This window comes from Malus domestica, chromosome 11 (assembly GCF_042453785.1).
Source record: "Malus domestica chromosome 11, GDT2T_hap1".
In the NCBI taxonomy this organism is placed as follows: domain Eukaryota; kingdom Viridiplantae; phylum Streptophyta; class Magnoliopsida; order Rosales; family Rosaceae; genus Malus; species Malus domestica.
Window position 1 is genome coordinate 17,139,795 of NC_091671.1, and position 27,448 is coordinate 17,167,242.

The 27,448-nt window shown below is 37.9% G+C and overlaps 2 protein-coding genes across 2 annotated transcripts; both read right to left on the bottom strand.

Moving 5' to 3' along the window:
- Nucleotides 1–11,691: 11,691 nt before the first annotated feature.
- LOC103414702 (protein FAF-like, chloroplastic) lies at nt 11,692–12,666 on the bottom strand. The gene has a single exon (XM_008353069.4). It carries the CDS (start codon nt 12,664–12,666, stop codon nt 11,692–11,694), a length of 975 nt encoding a protein of 324 aa, XP_008351291.1.
- A 7,812-nt stretch (nt 12,667–20,478) lies between these two features.
- On the bottom strand, nt 20,479–26,581 carry LOC103414701 (rho GTPase-activating protein 5-like). Its single transcript, XM_008353068.4, has 5 exons — nt 25,827–26,581; nt 25,029–25,149; nt 24,742–24,861; nt 21,817–22,047; nt 20,479–21,290 (listed from the first exon to the last, which is right to left on the bottom strand). The coding sequence occupies exons 1-5, from the start codon at nt 26,249–26,251 to the stop codon at nt 20,706–20,708; spliced, it is 1,482 nt and encodes a 493-aa protein (XP_008351290.1). The 5' UTR covers nt 26,252–26,581; the 3' UTR covers nt 20,479–20,705.
- Nucleotides 26,582–27,448: the final 867 nt, after the last annotated feature.

Genomic DNA, 27,448 nt, shown 5'->3' on the forward strand with positions numbered 1-27,448 from the left:
GATCCCTCCATCCTGGATTGTAATGAGTTGCACATGCATTATTCTTAGGCCTTTGATAGCTATTCATCATATTAACATGTTTCTCAACAAGCTCCGGGTAGGATTCTTTATGTGGGCAACCCATTATATCGTGCGTAGCCATGCTGCAAATACTGCAAACTGTTGGTGTAGGTGGTTGTAGTGTAGAATTTTCAATTTGTTGTAGAATAATTTCAAACTTTGCATCCATTTTCTTCTCCATTTTTTCTATTTGTGCAGACATGTTAGGAGAACCTGCTGATAACTCAAAAATACCCATTTTCTGTGAATGTTCTGCTGCCCAATATTGAGATTCTGTAGCCATCATATCAAATAATTCAAATGCCTCCCTTGCAGATTTATTTGACAACGATCCTCCAGCTGAGGCATTAACATGGCTTTTAGATATAGGATTAAGCCCATCAAAGAAAATATTTATTTGTGTATTTGAATCAATATTTGCATGTGGACACTTTATGTACATCTTTGTATATCTCTCCCACGCTTCATGAAACTCTTCGTTTGGCTTTTGTGTGAATGTCATAATCTCCCGCTTATAATTCAATGTCTTGGATGCTAGATAGTATTTATTCAGGAATTTTGTATGTAATTGTTGCCAAGTAGTAATGCTATTAACCGGTAGAGTGAACAACCAAGTTTCCGTCTTATCCTTCAAAATGAAAGGGAAAAGACGTAACTTAATAGCTTCGGCAGAAAAATCCCTAATCAAAATATTTTTGCAATCCACAAGAAATTTTGCAATATGTATGTTCGCATCCTCGGTAGGCAGCCCACGAAACGTTGGTAAAATTTTAAGCATGTGGTGCTTGATTTCAAATGTGTCTCCCTCTTCCTGGGCAGGATAGACTATACAATTAGGAACATCATTTGCACGGGCAACCAATGACTCTCAGAGTGGTTTGCCTGCTGCAAGTATTACTAACGCCATTTTAACCTTCACAAATTCAGCAAACAAATCGTGCAGAAATGTGTCCTGCAGTGAAGGGTCAGATGCTAAAAATTGTTCTCTGCGCTGTTTTCGTAATATCCATTCAGGCTTGGGGTCAAACGGAACAAATTGTACAGGTTGTGATCTGGTGCTGACCATGCACAGATTTCAGCAATTTGAAAAAAAAAAAAATTAAATTAAAACGAAATAATTTTTTTTAAAACGAAAATAATTAACTAAGAATATGATAAAACAAATTAATTAAAACAATCCCTGGCAACGGTGCCAATTTCTTGACAGGATTTTTAGTACATGCGCAAATAGGGTTAAAATCACTGAAAATACTTGCAAGAATACAAGGTAATTGTAGTATAGATGCCCATGCAAGGTCGTTGTCCCAAAAGATTGTTTGACTAATTTGTAATTAAACTAACTCTTACTTAATTATTAAAATAGATTTTATCAAAGATTTGAGATTTATGATTAACAATTTAGAGAAATCTAGGGTTTAGCTGTCACCGTCACAGTCCTATTCAATTCTATCAACTACTTATGAATTTCCACATACATGCTTTGAAGGTTAGGTTTTCCTAATGCGTATTTTCCTTGTGATGTTCAAGCGAAAACATATATCTAACATGCAATCCGTCTGTGATGTTCAGATCAAATACAAACATGCAAGACTCATTAAGTTTCGTGAAAACCCTCTGAAAAACCATGCAACCCTTAAGAGCGTGATGTTCACCTTAAGTGAACTTACAATTACTAATCACAAGAAACCCTTCTCAATTTCAGGGTGATGTTCCAATAGAAATTGCATCAAATTACTTGTCTAAATATCCTAATGGTGATCAATCATTAAGATATATAGATAGTTTTAATCCCAGTGATTAATTATTCAAAACAAGCATGCATCCATTCATAAGCAAATTAATAAAATTACATATTCATGCTAAGGCTTATGGCCTAACCCTAACAAAAGGAATTAGGTACGCATCCTCATAATTAAAATCAAAGAAAATATTATTAAGAAGAAAAGGAATGAAAACACCTTAAAGTAGAAAATCTCCAAAAACCCTAGCAATTATTCTTTGTCTCTCTAAAGTTGCATAAAAGAAAGAGTAGCCAAAAACTAAGAAAGGCAAAGCCATATATTTGCTAAGCCATCGCACAAACCCTAAGACATAGGTCTCTTCTTCCAACTAGGAAACTAAATAATAATAATATAACTTAGAAAATAGAGTTTTAATTAAACTAGGACAATCTGCACAGAAACTGTCCAGCCATGTTTTAGACTCAAATCTCCTCCAAATCTGGCCCATAATAGTTTGTTTTGAAGATCGGGACATTCTCAACACATCTCCAGAAGGCCACGAACTTAGCCGAGTTCATCTTGGGCTCAAAAAACGCAATTCAAGCTCAAAACGTCACTATTCCAGCACCGCGCACTGCTCCTTTATTCTATTGCCAGAAAATAACCACCCAGTGGAAAAGTCTGATATTTTGCCACGATCAAGCTAAGTGACTCACAAACATCTTCCAATTGGAATTACTCCAAAATTCATCCATTTGACCATGTTTTGCTCCAGAGAAGTCGAAAGTCCTATATTGGAAATACAATTGAAAGTATCAAAATTCTTCCAAAATATTAACCAAAATAAACTAAGAATAGGGTTAAATATAATATAAAATTCACTCATCAAGACCCAACAAATTGACAAGAGATTTTTCAACCAATTTAATATTCTCAACCTAAAAACTTCCTAGAATCCAAGACTAGGCGACCTTCTTTTTGAATTACCGCTACGTTGCAGTATGATTTTCAGTGCACGTTCTTCCTGACTGATTATCCTTCTCAAGGATTCATGCTTTAAGAGAAAATGAGCCTCAACTCACTTCATGACGAGTGATTTTTTAATCATCAAGGCATCCAATACTCTCGACCCAAAAGCTTCCCAGGATCAAAGACTAAGCCAAAATCTTTTTGAATTACCGCTGCTACCTTGTAGTATGATTATCAATTGACGTTCTTCCTGACTGATTATCCTTCTCAATCATGCATGCTAATTAATTTCAAGTCTTGCCCGATACCCATATCCACAAACTGATTTCTTTGATATTATCTGGCCGTACATGGTTTGATCTTGCCTTTGTCATTGTTTCCCTTTCATTTCAGGTGTACGTTTCTTTTTTATATTTTTTTATCAGAATTATTATTAGATTCTAGTCCTTTACGTTTTATTTAAAGAATTGTACGCTTACTCTTTACCAATGGAATTATTAAAATTAGTTTTTATTCATCTCTATTCTCTTTAAATTCGAGCATACAACAATCAAAGATGTAAAGTCCTTAGCACTCAAGGCACAGAAAAGAATCTTTACTAAGCCAGCATCTCACAGACTCACAACACAGTTGTTTGATTAAAATGTTAAGTAATGGCAGTCCTCTCTCACACACACTAGCACTCATTATCTGTATTGTTTGGGTTAAAACTTAAACTTTGGGCTCAAAAGGGAGTTGGCCCAAAAAGAAGAGAGAAGCCCGAAGTCCAGCCCAAAGCCTAGAAGACAGAAGATGCCTTTTTCGACTAGGTGCAGATCATTGGCACCACTTGCTCACCTACCCAAAGACCAAGTGGTATAGATCAGCCAGCTAATCAGCCCAAAAGTACTTTACAGTGGCAGTACAAGTAAATAGCTGATGAGTCACTATCCTTCAAACTGCATTCGGGCAAGATGGCTGCTACAGGAAGCCAAGCCAAAGTGTCTATAAAAGAAGAAAGAGAAATCAGAGTTGAGGACACTCAAACAAACAAACAAATACAAGCACAAACTTTGCTCAAAAGCCAGATTTGCTTTCAAACGAAGCTGTAGTCAGCCCAAGCCTTCATCCCTTTCGGGATAAACCCTCACTCAAGCCTTTGTAATAGCTCTGCTACCCTGTTCAACTTTTGCTGTAGTATCGATTTCTTTCTGTAAACTCATCTCCCTACCTCTCTTCTAAAGCTCTCAACCCCCTTGATAAACCACAAAGATAGGAAGTTGCAAGACGATCAGCCTTGCCCGACCCTCTCTGTTTCTGTCTTTTCATTTATTAACCTAGCAATATGTTGTATACTTCAAGTTGTATTCAAGTTATTTCTAGTAAGATGGCTATTAAAAGACTCTTTCAGTGCTTGAATCCGATTTGAATATGTCTTCACAGTTCAAACCAAATTTAAGTTCGAAACCCTCGGGTATGTAAGATTTGATCATTTAAAAGTCCTTGGCCTCAAGGCATAAAAAAGAACCTTATGTGGACTTAACCCATCCACGACAAGCTTTGATAACAAGAAGTCCGAAGTTACTTGGGGCGCAAGTAATCGAACTATCCCTTAGTTTTATTTCTATTATATTATGATTACCATAGAACGTTTGAGTATGGAATGAATTCTGATGGGAAGCCTCAAGGCCTATATCTAAGGCCCTACAAAGGCACCTATTTGGATTCATTCTATTCCTCGAGCTAGAACGTTTTGAGTATAGAAGGAGTTCTGATGGGAAGCCTCAATGTCTATATCTAAGGCCCTACAAAGGCACCTATTTGGATTCATTCTGCTCTTCGGGCTCAGGTAATCAGAAGTATAATGGTTATAAGACTCATACAATCAATGAAGAGGACATTATATGTTCGAGTACTTAGTTATTGACTGGAAGCCTTAAGGCCTACACCTAAGGCCCCATAAAGGCACCTGTCATAACTAACATGGTCTCTCGGATATATATACAACTAAAACTCAACATCCGTTTTACATCTGCCATGCTGAAGATGGCAGTGGCACGCCTGAGCACTTAAAAGTTAATCTTGATTGTGAGCCTCAAGGCCTACACCTAAGGCCCCACGAAGGAACCTTTCAAAGTTAACTCTGTCCTTCTCTTTCAGCTTTGCCCGACAAGCTTTGCCCGACAAGCTTTGCCCGATAAGCCCACCAGTGAAGCAGAAGCCCGACATAAAGCATCAACCGGTGCCAACCTCTCGGGGAGCTGTGTGCTCGTCGGCCAAGGAACATCCCCGACGGAAATTCCTGCCACGAACATAGTTTTGGCACGCCCAGTGGGACCTCATTTGTGTTGCTCTTGCATGTCCAAGAAGAAAAGCCATAAACTTTGCAGAAAGATTACTACGAAGGACGGTTCTTCTCAACCTTTGCTGCAAATGGCAGATCAACCAGGAAATCCTCCTTCCCCATTAGTACAGGTGGTCCTAGAAAGCCCATCTTCATCTGGAAAGTCGGCGGAATGGAGAGGAACTAATGAGGAATTACAGGCTACTATGATACAAGTATTAAGAAGTATGGAAAAAATCTATTTGGAAACCAAGGGGGAAGTCAGTAGACTGTGTACCTTAACAGGGAATTTACAGAGAAGGCTAGATCTGGAGTTTTCCACCCCAAAAGGCTCTCAGGGAAGTGGGATGGGCCAGGTTACCATCAGAAGCGAACCAGTTATTCCCCTATTTCTGTTGTTAGAAGAAGAAAAGGATAGGGGAAAGAAGAAAGTAGTTCCTGAAGGAAGTCAACTCGTGATAGAACCAGTTCTGAAGAAGGAATTTCCTAGCTTCCCATTATTATCATTTAATAATAGGAAGCAAAGCGAGCAAGAAATGATGAAGTATGGGATGCCCATAACAACAGGAGAGTCCAGCCAAAAAGAAAGTTCCGCAACTTCGGATAAACCTCTTCCTTATAGGCCACCCCCATTGGCTCATAAGGGAGGGGGAGCCAACTAGAGAAAGCCTGGCTACTCAACAACTAAGGGATGAGTTGGCCGAATTAAGGAGGGCAGTGGTTCAAAATGCTCAACCGCGGGCTCGCCCAGTGTTTAGGCTTACTTATCAAAAGCCTTATCCTGAATACATTGATGAGCAAAATCCATTTCCTCTCAACTTCAAGATGCCCGCATTCCCAACGTTCACAGGTGAAGATACCAGGGTGTCATTCAGAGATCACATCTTCAAATTCTCTAATCATTGTGTGGCATATGAAGACAACCCAAACTACAAGTTAAGGTTATTTTGGAATTCATTGGCGGGACTAGCATCTCAGTGGTATTCTCTATTAACCCCTAACTCTATTACCAACTGGGGGTAGATGAAGATGGCCTTCCATGAACAATTTTACAAAGTAGAACCAGAAATGACTATTAATGATCTGGTTGAAGTCAAACAATATGAACATGAGTCCACAGAGGACTTCATGATGAGGTTCAGGAAGACAAGGATGAGATGCCAATTCCCTGTCAACCAAGCTCAGCTCATATCAATTGCTCAAAGGGCTCTGAGATTACCTTTGAGGAAAAGATTTTATGATACACAATTTAATGAGTTACAGGAATTGGTAATTGCTACCACAAAGTATGAGAGGCTATTGCTAGAAGAACAGCAGGTGAAGCATACTTCCAAAACTCATCCCTTCTACAAAAACAAAGCTGCAATTCATCGTGTGGAGGTAGGAGAAATCGGGCCAGAGCAGGAGGATGGCCATGACCGAGAGGAAGTTGAGGTGTGTGCTGCTGAGATGACTACGCCTTTCAAACCATTGATGGTGAAAGGATTAGTTCAACCCATCAAAGATCAGAAAATTGTGATGAACGATGGAGGCTTCGTCCCTATGAAACCTCCTAAGTACCAGAGCTATTCATTCGATCTGGCCAAAGCACCTGAAATTTATGAAGAGTTGGTGCGGGCAAGAGTAATTGTGCTGGACAGTACCAAAAAGATGCCTAAGCCAGAAGAGCTAAGGGGAAAGAAGTATTGTAAGTTACATTATACCTTCAACCATTCTATAACCAATTGTGTCCAGTTCAGAGACTGGATACAAGACCTTATAGTGAAGGGAAATTTGTTACTTGATAAGCCTCAAGCTAGTATGATGGTTGATACAAATCCTTTCCCGGAAGCCCCTATCAACGCGATCAATCTAATTTGGATGGAAAGACCCGTGTCATTAGTTGTTACGACAGAAGAGAAAGATGAATCCCAGGTTGTCACAACACCCTCGCTCAAGTAAAAGTGTCATAAGGGGGACCAGAGAATCATGATCATGTCCCAAAATTGGTATTGATGAGGGAAGAAGAAGAAAGAAGAAATAAACAAGGGGGCAAAGAGTTGCCCGAAATAAGTTCAAACAAGAGCCAGAAGCAAAGCAAACAAAAGACAAAAGACATGTTCATTCTGCTTAAGGAGGGGTTACAAGTAATCCTAGTCTAATAATCTTACATCTTCACTCAGGGTGATTATTCGAGAATGATATGTCTGCATGATGGCGAAAATCCTACTAGGTTCGGCCAAAATAGTGCGGCTATTCGCAAGTTGAGACCTAGAATGCTCTAACTCCGAGTTTGACTTCTTCACTTCTTCGATTTGATTTTCGAGGGTGTTAAGAAGACTTGCTTGCTCAGCTTTGAGAACAACCAGTTGTTCCTCTAGCTTCTGGATTTCAGAAGTTACCACTCCGATCATTGCTTTTGTCAGTGAACTGTCATTCATCAATCTTTCTACCTGAGCAGAAGTATGTGATTCCTTCTCCTGGAAACATCTTACGCGATTGGCTTGTCTTTCGGCTCTCTTATGTTGATCCCGGAGAGCCCTCAAATTCTCAAAGAAAGAGAGAAATGAGTCATGCTGGGTTTTTGACAGTTGACCGGCTTTGAAAAGCTCACTCGTAACCTTTTTCAGGTCACAAAGAGCCTTAAGGCTAAACGAAGCTGAGAAGTCCTTCCTTGCCCATTCTTGGAAAACTCGTTGCTGCTCTGGAAAGCCGAAAGGTGAAGAGTTCTTTGAAGATCTCAGCCTTGTCTCAAGCTGCCCGAATTTTTCAAACAGTTCGGGCAACTTAGCAGTTTTTGAAAATGGAGAAGCAGGAGGAGGATTTTGTACTTTAGGCTCCTCTAATGAGGTAGTGCCTACTGATGGGGTAGTTTGTGCCTCCCCGGCCTTCTCAATTCCAGGATGGGAAATCCCGACACTTCCAATAGTTAAATGAGGCCGGGGAAGCTTTGACTTACGAACCAAACGGGGAGGGGAAGCTTCTTCCAGAACTTGTTGCTAAGACCAAAGAAAGCCAGATTAAGACAAAAATACAGTTTGAAGCAAAGGGAAGTTTTGGGAAGAAGACATATACCTGACTAAGCCCTGGAGCTTCACAAGGAAGGGTACCAATTCTTGGTTGAGGAGAAGACTCTCTACCACTAACAGGGGAAGAAAAAGCTACGCTTGAACCTTCGCCAATGCCCTAAAAATGCCCAGGGATAGCATCAATTGTTAGTAAACAGATGGTAAGAGGAAAACAGGAAGAAAATACCTCTATACCTGAGTTCGACCCTGAGGAGATGAAGGAGGATCATCGAGGGTAACTATTGGGCAAGCAAACACCTGCAAAGTAGTGGCCTCTGAAGTTACAGGAATCTCAGGGACTATGGGTTCATCACGTGCCACTGATGTTTGGGGTGCTTCATGTAATAAAGAAGGCTGCAAGAAAAATGAATAGAAATTAATATGGAAGCAATGCACAAAAAGTCAATGCAAGGACAGTTACTCACCAAATTACTGTCCTCATCCACAAAATGCAACATGACTCATGTGGATGGATCAAATTGAGAAGATGGAGTTGCCTCCAGGACAGAAGGAGAAATCAAAGAAGAACCTTGGCTAGGCAAGGGGGCAGATACCCCGACCTAGATGAAGTCAGAAGAAGAGAAAGGTTCAGGCATTAGCCCCGAAGATTATAAGGTTACCCAAGGTTCAAAAAGGAAGGGAGTGTACCTCTGAAGGAGTAACCCGGGGAGGAGAGAGGCTTGTTTCTCGGGCAAGTGGCGAAGAGACCTCGGGCGGACGGAGCTTTTCCTCTCTTGCAGCCTGATTCAAGTAAACCATGCTCAGGCTTTTGTGAAAGTAGGAAAGCATTATCAATTCATAAATACCATTGTTCATCCATTTCTTCTTAAAGGTTGGCTCTAGTTCATCAATCCATTGAACCTAAGCCGGATCATTCATCAAAGGAAAGCCTCGGCGGAATGACGACCACTTGGATGAAGAAATGCCCGACTTAGCCAAAAAGGGATTTGGGGAAAACCAGTTATCCTTGGGCATATTATCCTCTATCACTGCATGGACCCGAGAAATCCATGCGAGACCCAACGATTGTACCCCATGTACGTCAAAGAAAAGCTCAGAATAAAAACCTGCCCGAGGACGATGTAGTCCATTAAGTAAACGACACAGAGTGGCGATGCCTTTGCCAGATTCGTAGGATAGTTGGATTTGGCTGGATCCTGAAGCCATTTGATGTAGTTTAGAAGAGGAACGGCAAGGAAGACGATAAGGGTAGAAGATGCCGGGCGAAGAGCGGCGGAGGGTTTAGAAAATTTAGAAAAGAAAAACGTCTGGGAAGTTAGGAACTTATCACAGAAGAATTTCATGCTAAGAATGCAGAAGATGCATGAGTAAGTGGAATGGCCGGGGGAAAGTGATGATTACCTTTGGAAAATATGCAAATCCCGAGAGAGAAAGACGTGGGTATTAATGAAGAGCTATTCAATCAATATTGGCGCCTGGAATTCTAATCTGAATATTGATTGAATGGGGCACTGTTTGGGTTAAAACTTAAACTTTGGGCTTAAAAGGGAGTTGGCCCAAAAAGAAGAGAGAAACCCGAAGTCCAGCCTAAAGCCCAGAAGACAGAAGAGGTTTTTTTCGACTAGGTGCAGATCATTGGCACCACTTGCTCACCTACCCAAAGACCAAGTGGTATAGACCAGCCAGTTAATCAGCCCAAAAGTACTTTACAGTGGCAGTACAAGTAAATAGTTGATGAGTCACTATCCTTCAAACTGCATTCGGGCAAGATGGCTGCTACAGGAAGCCAAGCCAAAGTGTCTATAAAAGAAGAAAGAGAAATCAGAGTTGAGGACACTCAAACAAACAAACAAATACAAGCACAAATTCTGCTCAAAAGCCAGATTTGCTTTCAAACGAAGTTGTAGTCAGCCCAAGCCTTCATCCCTTTCGGGATAAACCCTCACTCAAGCCTTTGTAATAGCTCTGCTACCCTGTTCAACTTTTGCTGTAGTATCGATTTCTTTCTGTAAACTCATCTCCCTACCCCTCTTCTAAAGCTCTCAACCCCCTTGATAAACCACAAAGATAGGAAGTTGCAAGACGATCAACCTTGCTCGACCCTCTCTGTTTCTGTCTTTTCATTTATTAACCTAGCAATATGTTGTATACTTCAAGTTGTATTCAAGTTATTTCTAGTAAGATGGCTATTAAAAGACTCTCTCAGTGCTTGAATCCGATTTGAATATGTCTTCACAGTTCAAACCAGATTTAAGTTCGAAGCCCTCGGGCATGTAAGATTTGATCATTTAAAAGTCCTTGGCCTCAAGGCATAAAAAAGAACCTTATGTGGACTTAACCCATCCACGACAAGCTTTGATAACAAGAAGTCCGAAGTTACTTGGGGCGCAAGTAATCGAACTATCCCTTAGTTTTATTTCTATTATATTATGATTACCATAGAACGTTTGAGTATGGAATGAATTCTGATGGGAAGCCTCAAGGCCTATATCTAAGGCCCTACAAAGGCACCTATTTGGATTCATTCTATTCCTCGGGCTAGAACGTTTTGAGTATAGAAGGAGTTCTGATGGGAAGCCTCAAGGCTTATATCTAGGGCCCTACAAAGGCACCTATTTGGATTCATTCTGCTCTTCGAGCTCAGGTAATCAGAAGTATAATGGTTATAAGACTCATACAATCAATGAAGAAGACATTATATGTTCGAGTACTTAGTTAGTTATTGACTGGAAGCCTTAAGGCCTACACCTAAGGCCCCATAAAGGCACCTGTCATAACTAACATGGTCTCTCGGATATATATACAACTAAAACTCAACATCCGTTTTACATCTGCCATGTTGAAGATGGCAGTGGCACGCCTGAGCACTTAAAAGTTAATCTTGATTGTGAGCCTCAAGGCCTACACCTAAGGCCCCACGAAGGCACCTTTCAAAGTTAACTCTGTCCTTCTCTTTCAGCTTTGCCCGACAAGCTTTGCCGATAAGCCCACCAGTGAAGCAGAAGCTGGACAGAAAGCATCAACCGGCGCCAACCTCTCGGGGAGCTGTGTGCTCGTCGGCCAGGGAACATCCCTGACGGAAATTCCTGCCACGAACATGTATGCTGGTGGAATTTAGTAGTGACACACTCACACACGTTAATTATTTACAGAGGCAATTTAACCCAATCTAATTGAAACGCCAACAGGAGGGAAGGGTGCTTGAGCCATCAAATATACAATGTTCTCTGATTGAATAAAATGTTCTCCAAATTGAGTGAAACAGTAAAATTTGAATAAAAATGGGTTTGGGCCTACGTGTGTTGAAAATATATAAATAAAGAAAAACAAAATAAAGATATACAGTAATAAGAAAAAGAAGAATATAATTTACTGCTAAGAGATGAACAGACAGAGAGATCATGATTATCTAACAATGGCAAAGGCTAAGGCAAAGCGATACCTATACATTTTTGTTTGCTTTCTTTTATCTAACATTATTTGCAATTCCTTACCTATTGGGAGGAATTAATCACAGAAGTTGAAATGAAGCCTTATTGGCATCACATGCTACAAATTCAACACTGAAACTTTTCCTACCTAAACCAAGCAACCTCATGTTTGTAACTCATTAATTATTTGTCTTTGCCTCATCATTTCCTTCTTTATTTATTGAATCACGAGCAGCATCTGCATCTAGATGATCTTCTTCTTCTTCTTGTTCTTCGATCTTGTTGGATAGATCATCATCATCGTCATTGTCTTCCTCACCTAGAATTTCGTCGTTGGGCATGACGAAGTGCAGCTTGAGGCGCCCATCTTCCCTGTGAGCATGCAAGAACTCTTGGGTGGGGATTCTGATTTCTTTGAGGACAAACCTGCCATTATGCCTGTAAGACTTGAAGCAAACCCAAGGCTTCCCGCTGTTGCTTATGCAGGATATCGGCGGAGGGAATCCCCCAACACTAGTACTCCTTGACCTCCTAAACCCTAATTCACCACCACAACAATTATTATTATAACTAATTTCTGATACTGGAAAATATTGCTTTGTAAAACTAATCTTCTCCTCTTGAACAGTAATGTTTTCTTCATCCTCATGGTATCCATGATCACTAGGAGGACTTTCCTTGAATAGTTCCTCAACCTCGTCCGAGCTTTCGAATCCAAGTCCCTCCGTGCACAACTGCAAGCTCTCCGAATTCATTGATGAAAAGCTATCACAGCTTTTGTGGGACTGAGACCTACTGTAATTGCTCGAAAAAGACTCCTGTGAGGGGCTCTTCTGGCCATTCATCTTCTTCATCTCCTCCTCATTTTTCTCAATCTTGGTTTTAGGGTCAAATTCTACGTCCGGAGATGTCAATGAGGACGAGGAGGATGACATAGAAGGTGATGAAAATATTGGAGAATTAACATTGTTATTCTCTTTGAAATGAAGCTCCCCAAACATCTCAGTGAGGGTCGACGATGGATTATTGTCAATGTTGGATGATTTGAGAGGCTGGATTTGATTCCATGAGGAGGAGAATGATTCAAGAAGTGTTGTTGGGCTATCGGATAATGGGGTTTCAAAAATGTGATGAAGGCTTCCACAGGCGGCCATGGCCTTGATTTGTTCTCAACTGCAGTACTACTACTACTACTACTCTCTCTCTCTCTCTCTCTCTCTCTCCAAGATGATGCTTGGGACAAAAGAAAGAAAGAATTAAAAAGAGTATTATGCCTTTCCAGAAAGAAATGTAAGACGATGAGATTTTGATGGTGGAGAGGAGGAGGCACGGGATCAGACGTGTGGTGTGAGTTGAAAAAATCAAAGGGTGTGTTGTTGCTCTTAATAAAGATTGGTGGTACGTGTTGGTTCTTCTACGCCTAAATTTTGGTGGTTATTCTTGTACCAGGGTTTTTTTAAGCTTTTGAATAGGGCCTATGGCATTTTCTGTTGCTTTCTACAAATAATTTAGTTAGTTTATTTGGGTTTTTATTGTTACTTCATTTCTTCAACTACTCGATGTTGTTACATTTCACAAGGCCTAGCTTCGTTTTAGCTTATACACCAAACTCCCACTTTTCTAGACTTTTAGTATCTACGTTTCAGCTAATATCTTACTACGCAATACTTTCTCCGCAATAATTCTCCACTTTTACGTTTTAGTAATGTTATATTTCACTTGCCTTACGCTGATAAATTGTGTTTCAAGAAAATCGTGTTTCAATATGTGATTCTTATGAATATGTACCTAAATATGAATTGGCATGCATCCAGGTTCCAAATTCCATTTCTTATAGTTCAAATTAATTGAATTAGTTTAACAAAGTAAATCCCCAGCTTCTTTTTTTTTCTTTTTTTTTTCTCAGATAGATATATGTATCCATCATTTCTGTACGTTCGAAATTATTTTCTTCTAACAATGCTATCTAGCAATCCAAACCATCAATTTTCAAGACCCTATTTCAAAGACTATTCTAAGTTTCTAATACTGTAATATACTGACAAACACAATGAATAAGACCAATCAAAATGTTTATAATGATATGGAAATATGAGTTCTGAGTTTCAAGCGATGGTTTTATAATATAAATATAAAAATTAGACGATTCCAATAATCAGACCATATTGCGAGTGGCTCCAGAAAATGTCATCTTGATGCCTCTCATGATCGAGACTTAAATCGTATTGGCTCCAACAATTTCCATCATCCAACCACATGGTGCCACATCATTGTTATATTGTGATATGGGCGGTGCTGATGTGATTTGCTGGAGAATATGAACCCATAGCCTTTTGCATGGATCAGTTTTTACATCATCTCTACATTTCTTGTCGATGCCTCCCAATAACAGAAACGAAAGTGACTTGGTAGAAACACAATAAATAATGGAATTAGGAATTGTCCTTGATTTTTTTTTGGATATGTGGATATAAAATGCATGATTAAAATATTACTCATTTTAAATGATTGCATCACAAATTAAAAAAAAAAAAAAAAAAAACCCTATTTTTATGTTAGAAATTAAATTTCAAATAACTTTTTTTTTTTGTAACAAAAAAGTTTAGGGGAAGGAGAGGCTACCCCATCCTAGGGCTAAGACATACCACAAGTCTCGTTGAGGACTTATAGGGGGAGTCTTAGTCTCTCTCTAAAGATCTCCACCAAAAGAAATTGCTGACAATGGAACTCAAATCTAAACCTTGGTCAAGCGAAGAGAACAAAACATTCTTTTAGTACTTGAAATCCAATTCTTTCTTACAATGGTGTTCATGAGTTATAATTGCACCTGATATTTTGTTTCCATTCCACCTTTAGTGCATCTATATGAGACTTTGTTTAGATTGTAAAAAATATACTTAGTTGATAAAATTACTTTCAAAATATCTCTCTTCTTCAATCGTTCTCCATGAAATAGACGAGTTCAACAAAAGCTAAGCAACATCGTCATCTCTCCAATATAACTCTATCACTCGATCCTCATCCAAGGTATCGGGAGGTGATTATCCAATTGAATTAAAGGTCCATTAACCCTCCCTCCTTCCAATCGTGTTATAAATTTGAGCTCCCAACCCTATAAATATATAATTTAACTCTTTGTTTTATTCCTAAAGGCATAACTAAAAGAGCATTACAGGTGCATGAATGTATGCCTAAGCACAAAATGGTATGAGTCGGCCAAGTGCTCGACAAAATGTCTCACTGTAAAAATTGGAAAACAAAATTTTGGCTCTTTGCACGCTATTGTTGTGATGCAACAAGGATAGAGTTATGTATTTTCCACTACAGTTGTGCTCTCAGTGAAGTAACTTTTTGGCTTCGCCCCTACATTCAAATACCAACATTTTTTTATACGACAATATATAAACTTACACTAAGGAGTTGGGAGAAAAAAATTTTGTGATCTCATCAGCCATGAAATTTGAACCTAAAACACTAAGTGGCAATATCATGAATTTTGTTTACATAAAAGTTTAATATTTATGAAATTGAATTAACAGTTTCTACTAATTCCAAATCTTAATCCATCATTTTGATCATTTTAAAGGATGGAGTTTTTCTTTTTAATGAAATATGTCAGAAATTTGATATTAAATCAACAAGATGAATAGTATGCTGCTTTCAAATGTCTGCCACAGACATCAATTATGTATCAATAGGATTTGTTTTCATCAAATTTGATCACACAATGCAACGAATGTTGTAATTTCGTACATGAGGAAAAGAAAACTTCCTAACAAATTATAAGAGTATTGATGTGTATGCTACGTTCATGACATTGAGGAGTTGTTATTTGTTACCTCCAATCTAAAATCTGATTTTCTATTGCATAATGTGACTCTTCAATGTAGGGCACGTGCATGAACCAGAGCAATGTTAATATCATGGTACAATTTAGTTTAAACTAGGAGCATAACCAAAGCAAATCAAAACTAATCATTCTCTTTAGTATTATTTTAGCAAAGGAAAAGTCATTATTTTTATCATTTCTTTTATATTTATGACTGTGTAACAAAATATCCTGTCTAAGGCATGATGAAGCACTAATATGATGATCTAGTTTTCTTATTTTTTTCTCTCTCTGTTGATTACTCTATGTCTTTAATTGGTTACTTGATGCAAATTAGAGTAAATACAATCCTAAATTTGAGGGTTGTTTCTTGCGGGTAAGAGATGTAATTCTTCTAGATAAATATCATACTCATTTACTAGGTGTTCGTGCTTGTACAAAATACCATGAAAAAGTTGTATTATATGGGTTAGTCTAAATACCATAGGTAATCTATACAAAAAGAAAACTAACCAATATAACATCAATCGGATTAACAAACGGATAGGTAAATATGAAGCTAGATTGGACTTGATTTTCAAAACTCTTCTTGTCATGTGTTTACATGATTTTAAAATCTCTTCTAGTGTTCGCAAAACTTGGTTTTCAAAAGTTTTTCGTTTTGTGTTTATATGATTTTCTTCTTAAATTTCTTGTTAATTTAATTATTAATCAATGATTCGTTTGTTTTTTTCAATTAAGTTCTGCATGATTAATTGGTCAATTTTCGTGGAAATGGCCTTGTTTTTCCGTTGTTGTAATATTGTTAGTTTTATGCACTTATGAGTATTACTAGTGTTTAATTTATTTATTTCATAAAACCAAACTCAAATCCAATGTTTTAAAAAATGCGCCCGAGGCGCGCCTAGGCGGCTTCAGAGGCGGGGCTTCTATGAAATCGCCTCTGCGCAGTGGGAGTAGGTGAAAACTCGCCTATATGTGGTCAAGGCGCGCCTAAGGCGGTTGAGGCGTGCCTAAGGCGGTCAATTAGGCGTTGTTTTTGTGTAAGAGCTGCTAGAATCTGGAAAATTTTCGATTGAATATGGAAATTGCAAGCACAGTAAAGCTGCTTGAAGAAGATGAATAGCATGGTGTTGTTTGCTGTGCTTTCATTTGCTTACTTTTTGTTTTTTTTTTTTATATATATTATTTTTTTGGCTGATTCTTTTTTCTTTAAAGTGACTTCCAGCTGTCTAGCATCCCAAATTTCAGCATCCTAACTTCCAGCATATTCTTCCAACATATTTATAAAATTTAATATTATTTTATAGATTTGAAGACACTCATTCATTTCTATACAAGTATCTTATAACTTTATATTCCTTAAAAAGTAACTTTGTATTATTTTTGTGTAATGTTATATTTTTTTCTTCTTAAAATGTTTATTCTTGTTTTTTTCTTTTAAGACTCTTTAAGTGTTCCACCAAAATATTACATAATATATAATTATACTATAACTCTTAAGTCTAGTGAGGCTTCACATCACGCCTCAAGGCTTTCGCCTAGGTGGGGCAATCCGTAGAACGCCTCACCTACGCCGTCGTCTTTTAATACATTACTCAAATTATATGTTATGTGTCTGAATTTGATTCTAAACAATTTGTATGTTCCAATTTTCTTTTTGTTCATAGAAAGAAGGCTAAATATAACTCAATCCAGTAAGATTGAACAATCTGTCCTAAAAATTAACCTAGGTGGCTGTGCCACATCCAACCATCGTCTTACATTTCCTCCTGTAATTTCAATGTCACGATGAGGTATATTCGAGTGGTTCAGTTACAGTTGCCACTTCTTTTTTAAGACAATGGTTGGCTCCTATCACGCAATGGTGATTCCTCATCTAAATATACAATTATTATATACAAACAAGCCACTGATATTTGATGGATGCAGATATTTGATGTATACAGATACACTACTCAACTGAGTATATCAACTCCTAGTGTTTGTGGAGAGTTCCATAATCCGATAGATTTTGTGTCCTGCTGGTATGACGTATGATATTCTTTCCGCGTGACGTTTATAGCTCACGGGCCATGAATTTGTAGTCCACCGCTTATATGATGCGAAAGTACTTAGGTCATCTCCAATCAAAGTAGGGCTAAAAGGTCATGTTTAGTTCTATAGTTCTGTAAGAAATTATATTTTAATAAACAGTGTTAGACTATATTTTATACCATCTCCAACCGAGGAAGCCAAAAGACTATAGGCCGATAGCTTAACGGATCGTGCCGTGTAAGTTAAAGTAAACGGGTAATATGACCCAACCCGAAATCAACCCGTTAATATTATCAGGTAATATGACCTGACCCGTTACCCGTTAAGAAAAATATATTTTAAATCAATAAAAATGAAAATGAAAAACATAATTTGACCCAAAAAAATGTAAAACATAATACTAAATTAGTATATACATACTAAATTTCGGAGTTGACCACTTCATGAAAGTTATAAAGCTTTTCCTTACGAGCGATTACGTTTTTCACACTTCTACAATAATTATTATTAATTTTGCACTCAAATAAAAAACATTGTTCATGAGATTTGGAGGGTTTAAAAAATCTAAACAACCATGTAACCATCGTCTAAGCGTTGAGGATGCAATTATGAACATTTTTATGCTTTGAGGATGCAATTATGAACATTTATTATGCTTTCACATCTTTCAGACTTATACATAAATGATTATGCATTTTGTTTATTTTGAACTCTCTTAAAATACTATTCATGAGAGTTTGTATGGTTTTAAAAACTCACATGATCATATACCCATTCTCAAAGCGTACAGGATGCGACTACGAGTGTTTGCATTTTTTTTATATTTTTCGCACATGTAAATTAATTATTATAATTTTTTTAATGTGTTTGGTATTTTTAAACTACTTGATATTTTTATTTTTAATCTCAATCTTTGCCTATAATATACTATAAAAATAAATAAATAAATAAATAAAACTTCAATTTTAAAATTTATATAGAATAATAATTAATAAACAATATATACATATTCATTATATCTATTGTATTTTATAGTATGTTTTTTAAGTAGTTTAAAAAATTAAAATCATCAAAATAACATTTTTCTTATCGTGTCGAAACATGATACCCGCGTGTCACTCTCCTGTAAACCTGTTAAGGACCCGTTATTAATAAGTTATTATCGTGTGACCCAATAATGACCCGATTAGTTATCGTGTTGACCCGAAACCCATTATTTTCGTGTCGTTTATGTGTCACGTTAACTGATCATGTAAGAAATTGCAGGTCTACAAACGGTCATAGGCCAAACATAATTAATATATATATATTATTTTAATTGAATTAATATGGTAATTAAATTAAACTACTATATTAAAAAACAGGTTTTCAGATATATTTTGAGTGCCACTTGTCGCTAAATGATTAAGTCTCCGGATTTCTTATCTTTATATAATCTCAATAATTTTTCGCATAGGATTTCAAGTGACACGTGTAGCTAACATGAGTAATTCCCCTGATTTCTTATCTTTATGTAATTTCAATAATTTTTCAGATAAAATTTCGAGTGACACGTATGTGAGAAATTAAAGGAAAGATGTGGCCATTTGAAAATTATTGAAAAAATTAAAAGAAAGATTATTGGAAGAGGTAAGAGAATTTGAAGAATTGAAATAAAATGAGGTGTATGGAATGGTGAAAAGTATGTGAGAAATGATGTAGGAATGACTTAGGTATTTATACGGAAAAAAAATTAGAACTTTTTTTTTTTAAAAAAAAATTTATCCAAAAAAAAAAATTCCAACAGTAATATGATGCCATCATGACGTCGACTAGCCGTTGCATTTGAAATGGGCCAGGCTGGAGGGCTAGCTGGAATAGGCCACCCATCTGGCCTGATTTCAGTTTTTTGGCCTAGTGAGCCTCACAAGCCCTTGGTTGGAGATGATTTTCGTGTTATTTCGAGCTATTTTTAGCCATATGACCATTTGGCCGGATCGGTTGGAGATGGCCTTACATGCATGTGTTCGGACGTCACAGTAGCATTTTATAATGTTTTAGACGAATAGCACAATGTTATGCTATGTCTATATCTTTATTCACGTGATATTGTGTTACTAATTTAAGATATCACTGCAATGGCAATTTAAATTTAACACTACATTAAAAACTCGTTTGATAATCATTTCGTTTTTTTTTTTTAGTTTTCACTTTTGTATGTTTTGAGATATGAGAAAGATACATACAAGAAATGTGATGTAACATCCCACATCGCTTAGGGGAGTGGATCATGTAAGCCTTGTATGTATATTCCTATCTCTACCTAGCACGAGGCCTTTTGGGAGCTCACTGGCTTCGGGTTCTATCAGAACTCCAAAGTTAAGCGAGTTCGGGCGAGAGCATTCCTAGAATGGGTGACCCATTGGGAAGTTCTCGTGTGAGTTCCCAGAAACAAAATCGTAAGGGCGTGGTCGGGGCCCAAAGCGAATAATATCGTACTACAGTAGAGTTGAGCCCGAGTTGTTGTGGGGACCCAGGTCGGGATGTGACATGTGAGCCCAAGAATCTTCAAGAGTGTATTTTAGGACAATATCGGCGGTCAGTGAAAACAAAGTTACCTAACAATTTTTAGCCCCCAACCTCTCACACCATTAGTAACAAATTTTGAGAGTGCTAAATTTTATGAATAATGACATTTTGACAGGCCAAATAAAGCCTTTAGCCCCTAGCCCTTGCCCTTTCCACTAGACTTGCTCTTACATCCCTCTATCTCCAACCTTCCTTCCTCCACCCTTCTAGTTCCCCCATTTCTACCACGACTTTTTCCATAACATGACACAAAAATGAAAACTAAAAACTAAATTAAAAACAAAATAATTATCAAACGGACGCTAAAGTTTTTAAATTTCACTGAACTTTTCTGGTAGATTTGCGCATTACTCATGACCAAGTTCTCATTCGTTGTGAATGATAATGTTAAAAAGGGTCTCCGGCAATGCACTCACACGTGCACGTAAACGACTAATGCTAGTATAGTTTCCGAAAGCGAGAAAAATGGTTCCAGAACTCAGTTTTCACAGGCCAATTTAGAAAGTAAAAGAAATGTTTGATCACAAATACATCAGGAACCACACCAATGGAAACTCCGATTAACAATGTTAGTTGATAGTAAACAGTGTCATCCATGAAATAAGAAACAGGTTAAGTAAACCACCACCGAGCAAGACAGAAAACGCATACATGAACATATCACACACACTCCCACAATCTTGCAAATCAATCCAAACTATATATTCACACAATGTCATAGAATCAGTTAAAGCTCCAATCGTTGGGCCGAGCTTTTCTTTACCTCCAGGCTTCAATCCGCTCCATCGTTGAATCTATGCGACTCAGAGTGCTGATTCCCCTAGCCTTCTCAATAAGCCCTGTTCCCCGTATTACAGACTTCTGATCACTTAGTTGTTTAGGCCCCGTTTTGATAGTTAAATTACTCGACTGACCAGGTGTGTCCGCTTGAACTTCAGATGTCATGTTGTTGACTCTGCCAGCTTCCATTTCATTAACCAAGTAGTCATCTTGCACTGCATTCTCGCAACACCCACTGCCGTCAGGATTTAGCTTCTTAACCAGGCTCACCGAACTGCTAGCCTCTCTATTGGTTAGGTTACTGACTCGGTTAGAGATGGAGGAACTTTCAGATTGAGGTCCTTCAGTAATCACTGACTGCTCTTTCTCTTGGTTACATTTGCCAATATCTTCCTCGAAGGACTGGGAAGGGCTCTGGTGTCCATTATCGTCAGAGGGCTCTACATTGCACACGGGAGGCTCTACCACAGAATCCTTTCTTTCTCGCAATGTCTTCAAAATAAGTGTTTTGAGGAAGTTCATCACTTGGACTGCATACATCAATGCAGTCAATGGATCTGCCATCTGAAACCAAATAACTCAGTAAAATCTGTCAACGCTCCAACCATTCAGTAAGGGATTAAAATTATACTGTTATATTTTATTCCTTTTTTTTAATAAGGGATTAAAATTAACATGATCATGAACGTAGTCTGAAATCATTTAATGACCTTCTATGCAAAACTACAATGATCCAAAACCTGGGCAGTGAGAGGTGTCTCGGTGATGCTTTATATCTTTGTATGTCATATAGGACAAAGCTTAGCATACAACATATGACATAGTAATATCCTCAACCCTTAAACAAAAAGAAGATGAGAACTAACTGGAAATTTAAAAAAGTTATACATGTCCTAAACTAAATAAACAATAAGAATAAAGAACTCATTCATGCAGCGAAAGTGTGTATCCAAATTAGTGATTTGATTCTAAGAAAGTCTACATGCAATCTCTTGGGAAGATATTAATTATGCTTTCAGACTAGTGCTGTTATATCAAATGCACTCTTCAGGGAAGATGGAAAAAACAATGAACAGGAAACCATACACACCTGAGTCATGTTTGGTGCAAAAACCATGGCTATGTTGCGTGCATTCATCTTGTTTAGATGTTCCTGTTGAACAACATCAGCCATAAGGTTGATGGCCCAATCCAGTAGAGAAGCTTCAGTCGGCGGCAGAAGCCTCACAAGTTGTGAACAGTCAACTTCAGTCTGGCATTGCATTACCTGCTCAGGCGATAGAGAGTCCAGAACCCCAGCCGGGAGTTCCCTAAACCAAGCCTAAATATCCAAGTAAACATCAGGCGAATGTATAAGGAATCAAGATAATGCAAGATGAGATAAACAGAAGGTACAGCAATGAAGAACATTGCAAATCTAAGTGTTGACTTCACAAACCAAATTATGTATCTTAGTATAAGGAGAGTAATAAATAGAGGAGAGAGACCAGGTAAACAGAAGAAAGGACGCGAAGATCAATAGGGAACCCAAATGGTTTCATTATTTCGTAATTCATGCTGTCCAAAAAGAGTTGCACCATGACCTATTTATGAGGCCAATTTGAGAAGCCTTCAAAATCAAATTCCTTGGTGAAAAAACTCTTAACAAAATCAAATCAGTAAACAAATCCTTAATTTACTTTCTAATGAAATCCCTAAAATAGGATAGAAGTCTCAAAATAGTAATTATTCTTTTTATACTCTTCACCACTCTCCCTGGACCCCTGCTAGACGAACTTGTCACCTGCGAGTTAATTTCTGGTCGAGAACAAAAAATGAGCATGTGATGCCAGAAGTATACAAAATTCAAAATCATTCTCCAGCACTTCCATTCATTATTGAGGAAAGGGTACACAAGATAGTGACAACTGACCAAGTAGGCTCAAGGGTTCCTCAACAAAACAATGATCATGCTCACATTTGTGTACTTGTCGTGTATTAAACTGTGCTTTTAGCATGAGCCTTTGTGGCTTTTTAAATAGAATTCACAATAAAGTTCAACACATCTGAGTAGAAGACAATTCATAGAGGCAGATAAACAATGAACACAGAAAAACATTCCATAAACCCAATCTGCAAAATAAGAAGGATTTGAGAGAGAATTAATTCCCGGTGAAATGTTCCTACAAGGGCCTCTCCAATTGGAATCTCACCTTTTTTTCTCTTTATTTTAATTCTTTGTCCCTAACTTTAAAGAGCCAGTCTGAATCCCACTAAATCAAATCCCATAATCAACTCCCTTGAAAATTAAATCACTAATTAAGTACTACTAAATATCTGAATATAGTTAAGTAATTATCCTCAAGACTCTCTTTACCTGGAACTTTATTTTAGAAAGTATGTTCTAAGTAGACCGGTAAACGGGTCGGGTTTATTGACCCAAATACTAATATTAATGGGTTGGGTCCAAAATGCCAGGTCTAGTTCTAAGCAATATCAAATATGGCAATTTGAAAATTTCTTTTTTTGCAGACTAACTAGAGGTCTACATTTAGACTTACAAATGTTGATGCCAAAATCAGATCAACCAATCAAATCAATGGAAAAGTGGGATCATTAGGGGGGAAACTGTAAAGTCAGCCAATGACCTCGACAATCAAATCAGTCAAACAAATGTGAGGAAGCATAGATGCATAGTTTTGGCTTAGCAAAAGACTAGAGCGAGCATACACTACTCTTCAACAGCAATGTGGTATTCATAGGCTTCCTTCTGATCATCCTTGGTCCTTTCCTAAGAGCTAATCTGGCAAAAGGTGACATCTACACTGTGGATGACAATACTCCTTGGTATCAGGGATGGCTCCCTACTCCCATTGTAGCCTACAACTGTTTTCCCACATTACAACACCATATGATGTTGTATCTTGAAGATATGTTGAAGCAGATTACAAAGGACCTGAGAACTACCCAGAAAAGTTACATACCAGGACATCATCAAACTTAATTTTCCTGTTATGATTGTCATGCTATAGAAGAGTTTTTTTTTTTTTTCTCTATCAAGATTCATCAAGCCAACTATCATGATAATCAAAGGGCTAATGTACTAGTAGAAACAGTCACAGCATAACAAAAGTCAGCACAATATTAATGCAATGGCTTAGAATAGTCAAGAACCTTTTGATCACACTATTCAAAAGATGGTGGTATAAATACCAAGATGGTAAGGGTGGAGGTGGATCACAAAAGCAGTCAGTGGTGGTGTTAACCTGATGCAACGCTTAGAAATCATAATAGAGTAGGATTTCCTTTTAACTTTTCCTTTATTGAGATGAGTTTCAGGCACGACACCCTGTGTTAAATATAGGAAGCTTTTGAACTCCTTGCTCTACATTGCAACACAATAACATACAATGCAGCTGCCTGTGTGTAGACATCTATCCATATGTCCTTAATGTAGCAAAAGCAATCCATATAGTTGGGGGGCATACCACAGAAAGCTGATTAGTTGGACGTACTTAAAACCCACTTTGCCAACAAGGGTGAAAGGGTCATCTAGAAAACATGTCTTTTGCAAATGAGTAAAGTAGCAAAAGGACTCTAGCTTTGATGTAATTCCTGACCAAAGATACAACAATTAACAAAAGTTCTATATGTTTTATTTTGTTCAGATGTATAACTGCAATGGTTGTATAAAATAGAGTGTAAGATTGACACTGAAATTAAAAGTTTGTAAAACGAACTGACAAGAAACATACACTTGAAGTTCATTGTTTAAGTCTTAAAACACGTCACATTTGTTTAAGACACATTAAATTCATATACACATTGAACTTCATTTGGGACTTTTTTGGCACATAAATTTCTGAAAACTTGAAAAGGAAATAATTAGTCCAAAAGAAGCTATTAATTAAATCCCTGTATCACTATCCTAATTCATCACTCAGATCATCTCACTTTCACGGCTTCACATATTTCATGGAAACAAGCATATGGCAAATATGATGCAATACATTAACTATCAATCATAATGCTGTACCTTGATCAGTCCTGCCAAACAGTGTATATCGATGCCTTCTGGTACATCTCCCCTATTTAATTGGTCCCTTACATGCTCCTCTTGACTGTTTTCAGCATTAATTCTGAAAATACCTTCTGCCTACATGTATAATCGAACAATTTGAGAAAACTTCAGGGGCAACAATATAGAAGCAAAATTACCCCATATCACACAGGAAATACAAAAGATGAAACACCTATAGTTTTACCAATTCTTAAATAAGAATTCATGATAAGAACATGGAAAGCATGGAGGGAAGTGAATACCTGAAGGCCTCCTTCAGCATATAACCGTCCTTGCATAAGCAAGAGAATTGTTGGCACACTATTACCTCTAGAGTCGTATGACAGCTGCATGGACTCCGTGGAAACTCCAAAAACAGTTGTACTACATAGTAAAAACTTAAAGTCAAGGGATTAACAAAGCGACAGAAATGATAATACTTGAATGATTATCTTTCTAAACAAAACAAACACTACCAAGCTTTGATTCAGGAACCAATAGTTGAGCTGATGTAATGTTGTAAAGAGTTTACACATTGTACAATTGCAAAGTTTCATCTCATTCATCTGCGATGATGCTGAATGAGATTGAATCCGCAATTGTCAATGTCATCGCCCTTACTCAATCAAAGACACCACTCGACCAACCCATCGGGAAGGTAACACCTTTAACCAATCCACAACTATGCCGAAATCAAGGAGGTTAATAGAACATAATCAGGCAATGCATGTACCTCAGAATGTCGAGGTTTAATCAAATCCAGCCAAACCAAAAAAATCAGAAATCGATTGTAGTGTACCCTCACAATCTCAATAATTCCATAGCAATACACAAACAATACTATATAAACAACATGCACTATTTAAATTCAAGAAATTCACAAAATTTCAATATCAAGAAAAACCCATCAACCAAAACCAAATGCAAGCAAAGCCCATCAACTAAAAACAAATGCAAGCAAAACCCATCGACCAAAACCAATAATTAATTAACTGCAACAACTGGGTTAAACCCACATTGACTTTTCACCCAGAAAGGTCAAAAAAAAAAAAAAAAGTTACCTTGCACTGGGAGGCCTACTGGGCACTTCAGGTTCAAACTCCACGGGCAAACCCAAGAACCCATTGAACCTATCAAAGGTGACATGGGCAACGTGCCGCACATTGGTTGGCAATCCGATCTCCATAGCGCAAAGCTCCCTCCTGTCACTCCTGCACGGAATCAAAGATTTCCTGAAAAAGGTGACCAGCAACGCCAACAGAGAAAGCTGCTCCCTTCTGCGCTTGTCACGGTCCTTCGCCTCACAGTCAGTCACCGCAGACTCGCAATCGTCGTCGTCTTTGCTGCGCGGGGGTGCCCCGGACAAAGAAGACGGGGGTGCGCAGGACAAGGAGACAGATGAAGAATTGGAAGGAGGAAGCGGGGAAGAGGAGCTGGGTCTTGGGGAGGAACAAAAATGGGAAGGGGAATGGAGAACCTCTGTCATGGCTGGCAACGAAAGCAACCCCTTTTCTTTTTCTTGATTAAAAAACAAAAGAAAGCGTTTTCAAGATTGTTTCTTTGGCTTGGTCTTGCTCAAGGTTTTACAGAGGAGAGAGAGAGAGAGAGAGAGAGAGAGAGAGTTGGATGATAATTGGATTGAAAGGAAAGGAAGGGGTGTCTCATTTGGGGAATGCAATGTGGGACGTGACTATCATTAACTGAAATAAATATGGTTTTTTTTTGTTTACAGAGGGAGAGAGAGAGAGAGAGAGGGTGTTGAGGATTTGGTGGGAAGTCATGAGAGAGAGGAAGTAAAATACGGTAGGTTTTGGACGGCTTTAATTTTCTACGCGTAGGTTTTATTTAAGCGTCCACAATCCACGTCGCGGTTTAGTTTGGCAGCTCACTGTAGACTCTAGATAGAGTTGGAGAGTGAGATTGGCTGGCGGCAGGCAGTGGCGAAGCCAGGAATTGTCGGGAGGAGGGGCGAAATTTAAAAGGGTAAAAGGTTCAAAAAATTTTAAACATTCAAATCCTTTAGATAGTAGACAATACTAATGTCGTTCATAATTTATCATGCCAATCGTATTACACACTACGCGTAATTGCTTACAAATTCATTGACAAACTAAAATCCACTAAAATTCATTATCAAACTGTAAAATAGAAACTACTGGCCCTCTTTTGTAAGTAACATTGTGCATCTTTCATTAACTGATCATATTGTAGAGTAATCTTATATTTATCCACCTCCAATAATTGACTCAGATAACACTGTAATTACGCTAGGTTTCTAACATATATGTGGCTCTTAAACATAAACAGAGGATATTAATGAATATGACATCCTAATCTTAAATCTGCAATTTATGTAACCTTCGAATTCATAGCATTCGGGAAGCGAGCTATAAATGTTTTGACTACTATAATGCATTTTTAGTATAAAAGAAGTATTCAACGGCGCATGGTGCTCAAATGGCTGGACAGCGGTGGCGCGGGAAGACTCTTGAAGCCCTTGCTGTTGATTGTCACCCTCTCCAATGGCAAAACAAAGGTTCTGCAGCCTACTGCTGTAGGTGATTTGTATAATACAATGGTTTTGAACCAAAAACTAAAAAAATAAAAAAAAATACTTGAATGGTGTGAAGGCTGACCGGTCCCTCCGTTAGTTATTTTTTTTTAACCAACTAAATGAAACGGC

Excerpts from the sequence above, each read along its gene's own strand:
- LOC103414702 (XM_008353069.4), bottom strand. The coding sequence starts at position 12,666 with ATGGCCGCCTGTGGAAGCCTTCATCACATTTTTGAAACCCCATTATCC.
- LOC103414701 (XM_008353068.4), bottom strand. The coding sequence starts at position 26,251 with ATGACAGAGGTTCTCCATTCCCCTTCCCATTTTTGTTCCTCCCCAAGA. Across the intron at positions 22,048-24,741 it reads GTTTGGCAGGACTGATCAAG|GCTTGGTTTAGGGAACTCCC; the intron begins GTACAGCATTAT and ends TTGGATATTTAG. Across the intron at positions 21,291-21,816 it reads TTGCACCAAACATGACTCAG|ATGGCAGATCCATTGACTGC; the intron begins GTGTGTATGGTT and ends ATTTGGTTTCAG.